The sequence below is a fragment of the Mauremys mutica genome, chromosome 12 (assembly GCF_020497125.1).
Source record: "Mauremys mutica isolate MM-2020 ecotype Southern chromosome 12, ASM2049712v1, whole genome shotgun sequence".
Classification (NCBI taxonomy): domain Eukaryota; kingdom Metazoa; phylum Chordata; order Testudines; family Geoemydidae; genus Mauremys; species Mauremys mutica.
Genome location: NC_059083.1, coordinates 8,714,392 through 8,728,219, shown reverse-complemented (window position 1 = coordinate 8,728,219; position 13,828 = coordinate 8,714,392). Strand labels below are relative to the sequence as shown.

Genomic DNA, 13,828 nt, shown 5'->3' with positions numbered 1-13,828 from the left:
GGTTCTGTTTGTGGAAAAAGATGAAGAGGAAAGTGTCTTCACAAGAAGCATCGGAAAGAACACATTTTCTGTCACTTTGACGCTACCAGATCAATGATGTTTTCGTACCACACGGGGGGAAAAAAACAACAACACATAGCCAGTCACTGGTTGGACAGGATTTGGTTACTTTGTTGCTGAAGTGTCTGTGGTCAGTACCTTTCAGTAGGGTAGTACAGCAAACTTACAAATACCATTGTAGAAAATACATCTAAAGGAACAAACAAACAAAATCCTTTTTCTCTGCTCTTTCATCTGCTTGAGAAGTGTGGGGAGGGGAGAGCACATATCAGTACAGTCTCCTAGTGTGCACATCAGTCTAAGGGTGCAGAGATAGATGACATGAGTCCCAGCTTCATTGTCCCTGGAAATACTCAGGGTAAATTTCTTTCCTGTTAGTCAATAACACGCAACAATTCCTCCAGAAAAATCTATCCCCTATTTTCAAAAGTTCACATGTAATTGTAAATTAAATTAGTTTAAATATTTAATTTATTTCTACCAGCCTCATGCCCACTTCACCTTTATGCCACCTGTCCACTGCTCACCCTCCACCCCCCACTTCCAGGATGAAACATTTTAAAAGTCACATGTCTAATAATGGCCATTGGGGCAGAGACCCGGGATGTACTGGGGAAAGCGTGGAGTCAGAAGCAATGATTGCTAAATTTTGTTTTTAAATATTAAAAATGGTGTAAAAGTTTAAATATGGATTTTATGGGGCGGGGCTGGGGGTGATACAGGTGCGCCAGAGGAACTGCCAGCATGGGGCCACCCAGTGGCCCCAAGTTCTGCTCCTTTCACCGTTGCGGTTCCGGAGAGCCCGGCGGTTCAGAAGTCTCCGGCTCAGTGGGAGGAGGACAGAGTTCCCCCTAGGTAACGTGGGATGGATGTGGAGGGCACAGGGAGAGCGTGGGGGCCCCAGGATGGGGGCGGGGTGGAGTCACATGGGGGGATCACGTGGGGAGGTCACGTGTCCCCTCTTAAGCTGCTGCCCCCTCTTTGTGCCCCTCCCATGAGTGCGGCGTACCAGTAAGAAACGAATTCTACCTGCACCCCTGCCAAGGTCGCACAAGCCAATGGCACAGTTGGGATTAGATCCTAGGTCTCCTGATCAGTCTAGTGGCCAATCCACTAGCCCCCTACCTGATTCCTTCCAGGTGTTCTTCCCACTAGTTAGGTCATTGTGGGTGAAATTCATCTCTGTGCAGAGGGACAGCACAAGGTCCATGCACCACAACTTCAACTTGTGTGACTATGGGAACAGGACCACCTTAGGCACAAGTATAGAACCACGACTAGGGCCCAATCCTGGGAGGTGTGGCTTGCCCTCACCTCCCATTGATTTCAGAGAGAATTAAGCTTGCTCAGCGCATCTTGCAGGGTTGAGTTCTACCATGGAAGAAGCAGTCCTTCCCTCGAATGGGGCACTCGGCCATAGAATCACAACTACCCAGTTGTCTCACAGAATGCTAATACTGAACAAGAGCTGGAAGAGCTAGGAGGGCAGTATATGTAAAGATGGTTTTCGCCTATGGAAAGTTCAGGAATTGCCCATGTAATTATTATTTTTGATTTGCAATCTGAGACCTACTCACAAATTACCTATATTGCAAGGATTTTTCTGGTATGTTACCAGGGAAAGGAAGCCAAATATCTGAAAGACATCACTTCCTGATTTTGGATGTGTCTGTCATCCTGCTAAGACGTACCTATGAGGCTGCTCTGAGACACAGTCTCTCTTCTGTACGTTCACACCTTCCTCTGCTCTGTCATGGCTGGAAATATAGTTTATGCTGATTTAAACTTTGCTGGAGCCTCTTCAAGACCACCACATCCATCCCAGCACCTCAGTAAGTGGATTTAACTTATTGATTTTATATCTAATACCCTCTATCTTTGAGGGGGCTCCTATTTTTCAAGTGTTTTTTTTTCCTTCAAGTGCAGCACAGATAAATTAGAGAGAGAGAGGGAGAGAGATTCAGAAGAAATTAAGAGCAGGTCTGTGTTTAATGTACCATATGAGTGGCAGGACTTGGCTAATGTGAAGTCCTTTGCCACTGTCAGAACTGGTAAGGGAATCTCTCTAATGCAATACAGGATATTTTATTTCAATTTTGTTCATACGTGTCACAGAAAACTTCATAGCCAGTGACAGTTTCTAATTGAAATTGAAGTGCAGGGCAATACAGTCTTATGTTGCACACCTTTCATACACATTTGAGGGATCCAAGCAAAGCATTTAAGCTAAAACGTTGACTTGCTCGCTATAGTACGTAAAGGGTCGTGCATTGGATGAGTCTGGGGAAGAATGACTGAACACAGGGAATCTGAGAGACTCAAGGAGCAGGAGGATTTCGTTGTTTTATTGCAGAAGTTTAACACAGATTGGAGAGAAGAGATGGGATCTGAAAATAGCTCTGGAGCCAGAAGGTCCTGGAGGCACGACCAGAGGCTGGGGGGCAGGTAGAGAAGGGTTCTCCTAGGTATTGTGTACAGGCAACTAGAGAGGCAGGGGTCTGTTCTCTCAGGAGATGGGGCTGAAGAGGAGGAAGGAGTGAATGAAAACCTGGCCATTGCGGATGATGAAGGCAACCAGGGACTTTTTGTACTGGGTTCTGAAATGGACAAAAAGTCACAGGAGGTTTCCAAGGACAGGGATGATGTTTCCATTTCTGAGCATGGTCATGGAGGAGCCACTGGAATGCAAGTCAGCTGCAGTGTAATGAGTTGGGAGTTAGGGGAGATCAACAGAGAGGGGCAGGGTAGTGAGGATGAGGGGAGATTTGTGTGGTTTAATTTAATGCTGTAACATGCAAATCATAGTATACATTTCTGAAAACATTTGAAAATTAAAAACTTTAAAACTGATATTTTGGAGAACTATGCTAAAGATAAAGGTCAGTTAGTTATTTAATATCTTCAGAGTGTGTTTTCTGTAAGTACAGCAGGATAATTGGTCTAAATGATTAACTATATTAAACTGTTGATCGGAGCCTTCATATTTTCACTGTATTGTTATTTAATTTGCTAAGTAAATATCCCAAACATGTTATCAAGCTACTTACACACTCTCTATATATAACACTGCTGTACTACACATAATGCTATTTCACAATGATGTTTTTGTATCAATCTGGCTTTATCATGGTCTCTTTATTGGTATTTTAAAGTAATTATTTTGAACTTACACATGAATTGTTTTTATAAAGCTATTTTCTTTTTACACACACACATGAATATAATTAAATTATTGTACAGGGCCTGAAAATGATTCCTACCAAAGTACCCCTTTAGAGTTGTATTAATGGTTTATATTTTCATGACATTTATTGTTTTAGCATAAGACCCTTCTTATCTAACTGTCAGGATGTAAGCTTTTATAAAACTATATCAATGCCCTTCAGACGTTACTTTCACTGGATAGTCTTCTCTTGAAAAATATTTTAAGAGGCAGATTCTGTTCTTGAGTAACATTAGAAGTCACTGGAGTTACTCCCAGCTTACATCAATGTAACCAATAGCTGAATTTGCCCCTCAAATTGTTCAGTTTCTTAGTGAAAATTATGCTATGTTGAGAATTGACTGTGTAAATAATTTGAAACTTTCTATTTCCAATGTCACAACTACTCTGCAAACATTACTGAGCAGAGAGCTTGCGACTAGGAATAGTCCCATTGGTTTTAGTCCCTAAACTTGAAATGAAAACTAACTTTCTGTGGAAACATGGTAGTAACCTCAAATAATAAGTCAAACTGAAAGACAATTTACAGTATAAGCCTGATCTAGAATTCCACTGCTTCTAAATTTCTAAAAAACAAACAAAAAGGATTATTTTAGCCTGAAATGTGTGTGTTAGTCTGAGGCTAGATGAGAATGTTCTTCGGAAAGTCTGAAGTAAATTCAACAATCATTTTAATTTTTTAGTGATAAGAAAGAAGAGACGGGGACAGTTTTTCACTTTTTTGAAATTGTTTCCACCATTTTTTCCCCCACTCATAACTTCTGAACAACTTTCTTCTATCAAGTTAATAGTAGTAAGGCCATGATCCCTGGTCACTCAAATACAGACCTAAAAGTTGCAATATTACAACAAAAAAACTTCAAAAACAGACTCCAACGAGAGACTGCTGAATTGGAATTGATTTGCAAATTGGACACCATTAAATTAGGCTTGAATAAAGACTGGGAGTGGCTGGGTCACTACACAAAGTAAAACTGTTTCCCCATGTTTATTCCTCCCCAGCCCCCCGCCCCACCCCTGCCACTGTTCCTCACACCTTCTTGTCAGCTGCTGGAAATGAGCCATTTTGATTACCACTACAAAAAGTTTTTTTTCTCTCCTGCTGGTAATAGCTCACCTTAACTGATCACTCTCCCTATAGTGTGTATGGTAACACCCATTGTTTCATGTTCTCTGTGTATATATAGATCTTCCTACTGTATTTTCCACTGCATGCATCCGAAGAAGTGGGCTGTAGCCCACGAAAGCTTATGCTCAAATAAATTTGTTAGTCTCTAAGGTGCCACAAGTACCCCTGTTCTTTTTGCAGATAAGATATGTAGCTATGTTTGTAAATCATCCTGTTGCTGTGTTTTTCTCTTAACTAAGTAAATAACTTTGTTTTTAAGAGAAAAGTGCTGTCTTTGAAATCCCTGTTGTAGTAGGAAGAGAGCCTGAGACATAAGCCCCTGTATCAGAGGCCTGGTATGAGGCAGGACCTGCTCACAGAATCTGGGAAGAACAGGGCTGATATTGCAGAAATACACATTCCTAGAAAATGCTAGGTACAGAGCACTCACGCAAACACATCCCGACATCAAGTGGTACCAGAACATCCCAATATCAAGGATGGTACAAAAACATTCCCCAGGGGTAACAGGAACACACTGACCTCTCCTAAAAGGTAAGGTCAGGATGACAGTACGTAAGAGAGATGTTTTGATTGAACATGTGCAAGGTGAGGGGTGATAACTAGCCACGTCAGGGGGCAGTAACTAGCTGTGTCAAAGGGGCAGTATTACCTTGTTTGTATCAGGGTATAAAGATGCATCTCAGAGGAAGTATCTTTGTTCAGCCGAGGTGGGAATGGAAAGTCCCACCGCTGACTGAGCTGCATTCATTGTCATGGGCATACATGTCTTAGTATCCTCATAGAGTCTGCCAGGTGCTATTACCGTGCTTTGTTGACAATAAATCTGGCCTGGTACCTTTATGCCTTAACGGATCTTGTGGTCATTGGGTGGTTCACTCTAGGTCTGCTGGGCTGTCTGCACAGAGCTGGGGCAGCACACAGGGAGAACACAGAGAGAACACACACACAGAGCTGAACATCTGAGGCAAGTTGTCTTCTGCATCAGAGCCCAATACCCAAGCTACAAGAACCTGTGAGCAGAGACATCTATTCTGGTTTTGGTATAGAAAAAACCACAACAAATCTGGAGTTTCTAGGCCCAGCCATTATGGAGGAATTGTGAGCCAAAGAATAATTTATTTTTTTTCAAAAGCAACCTTCTATAACCTCTGAAAATACTGCTGCACAGGCTCAAAGGAGAACAAGTTGCCATGTTTCTTATTCCTCACACTGGATGCTAAAGGATTTTCACTAAATATTGACTCTTGCAGGTCTCCCTCAGTGCCCGCACTGGCATCGGATCGCTCTGGGAGTCGGATGGGCTGGGAATGTCATCCTGGCGGGAGTTGTGATTGTGCTGGGTGTCTGGGGTGAGTAGTTCCAGGCCTTATATTATTGTTATTATTACTATATCTCCCAGGGCCTCCATTTCACTTGGTTCTATACAGGTACAGTAAGACAATCCCTTAGCCAAGGAGCTCACAGACTAAATGTGCACCTTGAATTCACCTGTTACTTCACAATCCCAGCGAGATCTCATTTCTGATTCCAGTCTATTTGTGAATGAAATATTTGACACACTGGACCATGCATGTCAAAACTTCACATTAAGTAGATACAGTTAAGAGCTTGGTATATAAGATGTGTGTGTGATTGGACTAAAACCGCTTCAGTCATTAAACGTGCAGGGAAAAGTGGAATGAAGGAGATTTCCTCTGTTCCTCTTAATGGATTTAATACCCTCTACCTTTTTTCCCCCTAATCCTGAAGTAGTAACCAAAGGATCCTGCCTGGACGATTTCCGATCTCAATTGAAACAAACGCTTTGTGTTTCATCACTCAGCAACGCAACAGGTAACCTCACTCTCATTGAGCTCCTTTCTCCGATTTCATACCCACCGGAAGAATTCGCTGCGACTTAAAAGCAAATTGGCCAGTCAAAATGCTCTTTGTTTTCTGTATAGCAGAGATGTGCCACACCCCCATGATCCTCTCTGTCTTTAGTTCTCTTGTTATCATTTCCACTGGGTGCTGAGCAGAAGCAGCGACATCTAGTGGCCAGATAGGGTAATTCCCAGTAAGTACAGCGCAATCAACTTGAAGTGTAATAAATATTTCTCACAGCACCTGGGATCCCAAAGTACTTGACAGATTATGCCGCAGATACAAGAATCTCTCCACCCACTACAAAAATGCAACTGCCTTTGGCGTTAGGGTGGCCAGCTTTCTATTTGCACAAAACCGAACACCCTTGCCCCACCCCCTTCCCTGCCCTTCTTCTGAGACCCCACCCATGCCCCACCCCTTCTCTGAGGCTCCGCCCCCACTTACTACACTCCCCCACGTCGCTCGCTCTCCCCACCCTCACTCACTCATTTTCACTGGGCTGGCTGAGGGCACTGAGCTGTGAGAGGGAGTGAGGGCTCTGGCTGGGGGTGCAGGCTCTGGAGTGGGGCGGGGATGAGGTGTTTGGGGTGTAGGAGGGTGCTCCGGGCTGGGATCGATGGGTTCAGAGAGTGGGAGGGGGCTCAGGGCTGGGGCTGGGGGGGGCTCAGGGGTGCAGGCCCTGGGTGGTGCTTACCTCAAGCAGCTCTCGGAAGCAATGGCACATCCCCCCTCTGGCTCCTACACAGTAGCATGACCAGGAGGCTCTGTGCGCTGCCTCATTCGCAGGTGCCGCCCCTACAGGTCCCATTGGCCACAGTTCCTGGCCAATGGGAGTTGCGGGGGAAACGCTTGGAGTGGGGGCAGCGTGCGGAGCCCCCTAGCTGCCTCCACTCATAAGTGGGGGGGGACATGCCGGCTTCTTCCTGGAAGCTGCGTGGTGTGGAGGCTAGCAGGGAGCCTACCAGCCCTGCTGTGCAGCACCACCAACCGGACAGTCAACGACCCGTCAGCAGTGCTGATCGGAGACACCAGGATCCCTTTCTGACCGAGTGTTTTGGTTGTAAACCGGAACCTCCTCACCCTATTTGGGGTGAAACTTAGTATTTGTTTAGCAGCGCACAGCAACTGTGCACAATAGCTAAGAAGTGAAGGACATTCCCATATCGTAACTTCCCTGGACAACTACAATTGTTGCATATTAGGAAAGTATTTCAGGTGTTTTTAAATGTTTTAATAAAATTTAGCAGCTGGAAGTGGAGGAAGAGCCAGAATCACATGTTCAGGGAGTTCCTGGGTGCCATTAGAGAAACGGAACAGGAACTGGAGTGTCCTGGGTACCATTAGAGAAATTCAGGGAGATTTTACGAGGGGCAAAATTTGTTACACAAGCTGTTTAGAACTACGGTATTCAAAAGAGGCCATAGGATTTTTATGATCACAAGCAGACTTCAGTTTTATTTCTCACATGAAGGAAGGAATTGCCAGTAGCATAGCACCACCTAGTGGTAGGTTTGGGCATTAGGTTTAATTCTAACTTACGAGGTGCTGCTTTTCCTTGTGCGGCTACGTCTACACTACCACATAAGTCGACCTACGCTACGCAACTCCAGCTACATGAATAACGTAGCTCAAGTCAACGTACCTTAGGTTGAGTTACTGCAAAATCTACACCATGGGGGATCAATGGGAGAAACTCTCCCGTCGACTTACCTTAGGCCTGGTCTACACTAAGGGGGCGGGGGGGGGGGGTCGAACTAAGGTACGCAAGTTCAGCTACGCGAATAGCGTAGCTGAACTCGAACTACCTTAGTTCGAAGTACTCACCCGTCCAGACGCCACGGGATCGAAGTCCGCAGCTCCCCTGTCGACTCCGCCACTGCCGTTCGCGGTGGTGGAGTTCCGGAGTCGACGGGAGCACGTTCGGAGTTCGATATATCACGTCTAGATTAGACGCGATATATCGAACTCCGAGAAGTCGAACACTACCCACCGACCCGGGCGGGTAGTATAGACGTACCCTTACTCTTCTCGTCAGAGGTAGAGTACAGGGGTCGACTGGAGAGCAATCCGCTGTTGATTTGGCAGGTCTTCACTAGACCCGCTAAATCGACCACCGGCGGATCGATGTCAGAGTGTGCATCCCAGCTGCATTAGTTATCTACGTCATTTAACACCTAGCACTCATGGTCTTCCTTGGAGGTCTCCCCATCCACATACTCACTTATGATCCTGTTAAACTTGTAAGATGATTAAATCCAAATCCCAGTGCTAGGTTTTAACGTATCAATCGACTCTCTTCTCTTTGGAGCAATAGCAGCTGAGGGTCCAGGAACAAGTTAGAAAAATAGCAACTGAGTTAATAAGAGGTGAACTGCACAATCTGGAAATGCCTTACCTGCCAAAGAATGCTACCCCTCAACTCACCAGCAGGAAGTGAGATGAGAACATAGGCCTCAGAACGTTCCTGTATACAGTTCTCAGTGAGGAATTAGGCTTTCTTCTGTTAATGAAAGAAATTACTGAGTTACAGTATACAGGCACAAGTGTGTTATTTGTATTAATATTTAACACAAAGGACCTGCCTTCAAAAGACTTTAAGGCATCTGACAATGGATTGAGCCACACAACCCCCTGTAAATAAGGGGAGTTCTCTCTCTCTCTCTGACATTACAGAGTGAGTAATTCACAAAAGGTCTTGCCATGGGCCGGCGTTAGAGACGGGATAACAATCCAGGGTTCTAGACTCCGAGGACACTGCTCTAACATCAAACAACTTTTTCTTTTTTCTGAGTTCTGAAGGCATTGAATGCAGCCATCCAGACTGTGCATGAGTAAACATATATGTCTGCACGCTGCCCTCAGTTGTATGGGTGTTCCTGATACCCTTACGTGCCATTATTCTCCAGGAGAAACTCCGGACTCCCTCCTTCTACTGTTAAATATTCTGGAAGAAATACAGCAGAGCTGGCAACTGTTATTCTGGGCAGCTTCAGTTTAATATTGAGCATATGTAACCCCCGCACTCAGTGTGTGTTACACGTCCCCCTCTTTGGCTGGCCCACAGGGAATGTGGGTCTGTTACAGCTCCCACCTGGAGAACCAGTGTCTCTAGCTCAAGCTGTGAGGTTTGTGCTATTATTAGAGAGGGAGAATGGTCCGGTATTTAGGGCACAAGCCTAGGACTTGGGAGATCGGGTTCATTTCCCTGCAGTGCCACACACGTCCCATGTGACTTTGCGGCAATCACTTAACCTCTCTGTGCCTTAGTTCCCCATCTGTAAAACAGGGATAACGGCACTTCCCTGCCTCCCCAGGGTGTCATGCGGCTAAACCCATTAAAGAACAGAAGCGCTCTGAGATCAGCTGTGTTCTGTATGAGCTGTTCTCTCTTGTGCTTTCTGTAATTAAGTAAAAGAGCAATTAACTGTGTTAGACTCTGAGCAAAGTGTCTGTGTATTAAATGCTTCATAACACTACAACGAACTTCCAGAGAGAGTTCAACTGTAACTGAAGTGGGGGCCAGATAGGTCTGTGCCCTGAGAGCATGTCTTGGGATCCCAAGATTGGGATACAGAATGGACTTGGTTCAGGTCCCAGAGGTTTAAACACCTGGGGATCCAGGGACCCAGAGGCTTGGATTCCCCTCACAGCAGTCTGGTGAGTAGCTAGCAAGGAGGCAGGTGACACCTGGCCTGTGTTATTCCCTGCTGGTCCAGTCCTCCAGGGGCTGTTCATGTACTGCAGTGATGAACATACTAAAAACACCTGATAACACAGCTCACTCCTGACTCACCCGAGCTCTGCAAAAGACCTTAATCCTGCCCTAAAGTGTGTCTTGCTAAGAACTGAGCCTTTCCTCAACTAACACAATCCAAAGAGACACCCTGGTTTGGATACTGTCTCTGAAAGCTCCACACATGATTTTACTTAAAACCTTCAAAGCCATTCCTGACACCCTCTTTCCCTTTCCCCCTCTAGAGGGCTCTGAGTGCAAACTCTGCCCCAGGGATTGGTTGTTGCATAGAAGGAAGTGCTATTGGGTCTCTAAAGAAGTTAAATACTGGAAGAAGAGCTTTGATGACTGTACAGTGAAGAGGTCTCACATGCTCGTGATCCAGGACCAGGACGAGATGGTAAAGAAAATATGATGCTGAACCTTCAGCTGGAGAAATGGGTCTATAGTAGAATACAAGGACTTGTATCAGCAATAAGTACAGAAAGAAAACGTTGGAAGGAGGCTCAGCTGTGTGAAATTTGGCTTAATTAAAGCTAAACCAAAACATTCTTTATATCTGGGAGCAGAAAGGGGAAAAATAATAAACAATGCAGTTCCTACCGTGGCTCCGCATCTTAATTATTTTTGCCTAAAAATTCTTATACTTTTTAAAGTAGAAAAGAACTTGTTCACAATTCAATAGCAAATGGATTTTTCTTATAACTACAGTGTGAACCTCTCAGTCCTACACTGAGATTCCATTTTCCCCAGGGGCAGATGCTGCATTCGCTCTCAGGTCCCCAGAGCAGGACTGCGGATTTCCCCCGGAGGCATTGGGGGCAGAGCCCCTGAAGCAAGAAGCAGGGTGTATCTGTGCAGGTGCACACAGGGAATTCTAGCCTGTGTTAGTGATTTTACCCTGTCCCTCTGCTTTACACTTCACAGGATTTCATACGGAATGTTACAAAAGGTGTAAATCATATCTGGATTGGACTTAACGTTACATCCCCTGAGAGGAACTGGATGTGGGTGGATGGCTCCCTAGTCAACCAAACACTGTGAGTGCTCTTTGACCTTTAACGTGTTTATTTTATAACTCTGGCAGAAAATCTTAGTCTGTTACTTTCCAACTTGAGTGCTGAAAGTTAGTCACCTCAATCCATATTTTGATTTAAAATGTACAGCAGGTGATATGGCATCCCCTAGTAGCCTACTAGGAATTGAAAGCCATGATGTATGTCAGTGGGAAATTAATTTCCCTTAAGGGCTTTGCTTTCACGTGTAATTTGGCTCTCTGTGGTTTTCTTATAACTGTGTTTTTTCTATAGCACACACGTCGTGGAATCTAAGCACTAACCTGGTAACCTGGGTATTCAGTATGAAGTACTTGCTCCTTGTCGCAGGGATGCCCTGAGCAGGATATACCAGATTAATATGTTGGGGTGGGGGGAGGAGACTATCCCATGGGACAATTCAAATGTTGGAAGCTCCTGGCCTCCTGCTCCTGATAGTCGGGGCAGGTAAACTACATATGCTGGGGCTTAAAGCTCGGCGGACTGCTGGAAAAACCCAGCTGGGGAACCTGAATTGGGACTTTGAGGGTGGAGGGTTTGCGATGTCTTGGTACCAATCATCTCCCAGCTCAGAGGAGACCAAGTGAAACTTTTATTCCACCACTGAGAGAGGGAAAGCACCTGTGAGTGTTTGATTTTTTAAAACCGAAGCCAGATCCACTGCTTGGGGTGTCCTTGTGACATGGATTGAGGGCAATTATCCCATCTTTTCTACCGAACTGTTGTTATGACAACTCCACAAAGCACCAGACAACCCTATCACATTCCTCCAAACAGTTACCTCTTCTCCATGTGCATACCCACTGCACACAAATGAGGATGGGTAACTGCAATATAACTTGTTGAATACATTTAAAAATCCGATAATATATTGTCTTCATTCCACAGGTTCCCAGTAACTGGCCTTGCTGAACAGAACAGTTGTGGGGTGATGAAGGGGGAACAGATTCGTTCTGAAATCTGTGGTGCTGAATTCAAATGGGTTTGCCAGAAAGAAGCCTTCCAGATATAAACAGCATCTTTAAGTATGTGTATTGATGGAACTGAAGTCTAAAGCATCCGCAGTGATAATTTGTAATGTGATTATTTTAAATGAATCTATGTATAATCATTTTAATTCTCAGGGTCTGTTACTTTAGAAACAGGGTCTATTCTTCTATTTCCTGGTTTTAAGAGAAGCTGCTATGAATCCCTGAAAAGCCAGCCATTTTCTGCTTATCTTGATCTTAATCATATTTTCTGTTGTGAACAACTGTTTCAAAGCCTATAGCAGAGGCAGGTTGGGACACCCAAGTGCTGTTTTGGTTTGTTTGACAAACATAAGTGTTTGAGAACTCTTGCACATGGGCCAGATTTTTAGAACTAGCTTCTAAATCTGTTTGTCCAAAATCTCTGATTTTGTTCCTCAGGTCTGGTAGTTGTGTGTCCAGCTGACCAGTCTGGTGAACAAATGCCATTTATTTACCCAAATCTGAGATTCTGTGCTACCAAAAAGAAATTGGGTGGGCAAGTTTAGAGGCAATCTCTGAAAATTTGGCTCCAAGGCTTCGAGGTACTATGAAATCCAGACAGAGTGAGATTTTCAAAGGCAGGCATGGCAGTTAGGCACCCAATTCCTGATTGAAAATTGGTGTCCGAAAATCTCTAAGACCACAGTGTTCCTCTGGATATTATGGGCAAAGTTTGCAACTTAGCCTTTAAGATGTTCTGGAAGAGGTGGGAATCCCTCCCTCTCCATCTTTTCCCCCACCTTTTTCTTTAATTTGCTTCTCTATGATGAAGGCTCAAAAGGTGGGTGTGTTTAATTTGTTCAAAACTATTTATTTAGGAAGCTTTATGAGTTTACAAATCCTTGCCATGTAACGATCAGGAACAAAGCATTGCAGCAGTTAGCTTGTGTTTAAAGAGACTTTACAGAGGAATATAGTCATCAGAGCTTTCTATTTAACAGGGTGGTACCATACACCATTACATCTATGTCATTTCTAGTGATTTTATTAAATTGAATGAAAGCTCTGTATAGATATATTTAACCTGTCGTGTCTGCCAAATGTTCGTATTCAAAAAATAAAGTTGGGCAGATGTGCTGACTTTTTTGTGGGTGAATGTACTTTTTCCGAGTACTGAATAAAGTGTAACCAAATATCTATCTATTCTTGGTCTATTTTGCTAGGTACATAATTGGTGTGTTAATTTTTCCATAACCACAACCTCCCATATTATTTGAACTATTTCTCAATGGTTGGGCAATTTTTTTTTCCAGTGAGAGGCTACCACTAGCCACCAGCAATTAGCAGATGAGAGTAATTCATTTCCTTGGTGTGCCCATTTCCACTAGGAAGCCCCGAGAGAGTTACCAAAGGATCGTTTGCTAATAAATAACCAAATATCCCAAATTGTTGGATATCGGTTGCATCCCAAGACTCTCGTGACGGGACACATCCACAATATGTTCATAAAAATCTCCTTTTTCACCACAGTTTCTGCCACATTTATCCCCATTCAGTCTCTCGCTGGTTTTTAATCTGACTGGTGTGAGGTACCATTGAAACAGCAGCTTAGCAGAATTTTCTTTTATTGTACTGCAGGTTGAGGTTGCTGTGCCTCTTTTCCAGCTCAAACCCCATTCCTCTGGGGTAAGTCTTCTCTCCACACCCTTTTCCCAGCATGGCCGATATGGACATTTTTTTGTTAGGAAATCTGGCTGCAAAGCTTGCTATAAATTAGTTATAATGTTTGTTTCCTAATTGACCAGACAT

At 44.2% G+C, this 13,828-nt stretch overlaps 1 protein-coding gene across 1 annotated transcript; it reads left to right on the top strand.

Annotated features, from left to right (window-relative positions):
- The first annotated feature begins 1,788 nt into the window (after positions 1-1,788).
- LOC123346530 (killer cell lectin-like receptor subfamily B member 1B allele C) lies at positions 1,789-11,058 on the top strand. Its single transcript, XM_044983982.1, has 5 exons — positions 1,789-1,892; positions 5,666-5,764; positions 6,165-6,248; positions 10,260-10,414; positions 10,942-11,058. The coding sequence occupies exons 1-5, from the start codon at positions 1,814-1,816 to the stop codon at positions 11,056-11,058; spliced, it is 534 nt and encodes a 177-aa protein (XP_044839917.1). The 5' UTR covers positions 1,789-1,813.
- Positions 11,059-13,828: the final 2,770 nt, after the last annotated feature.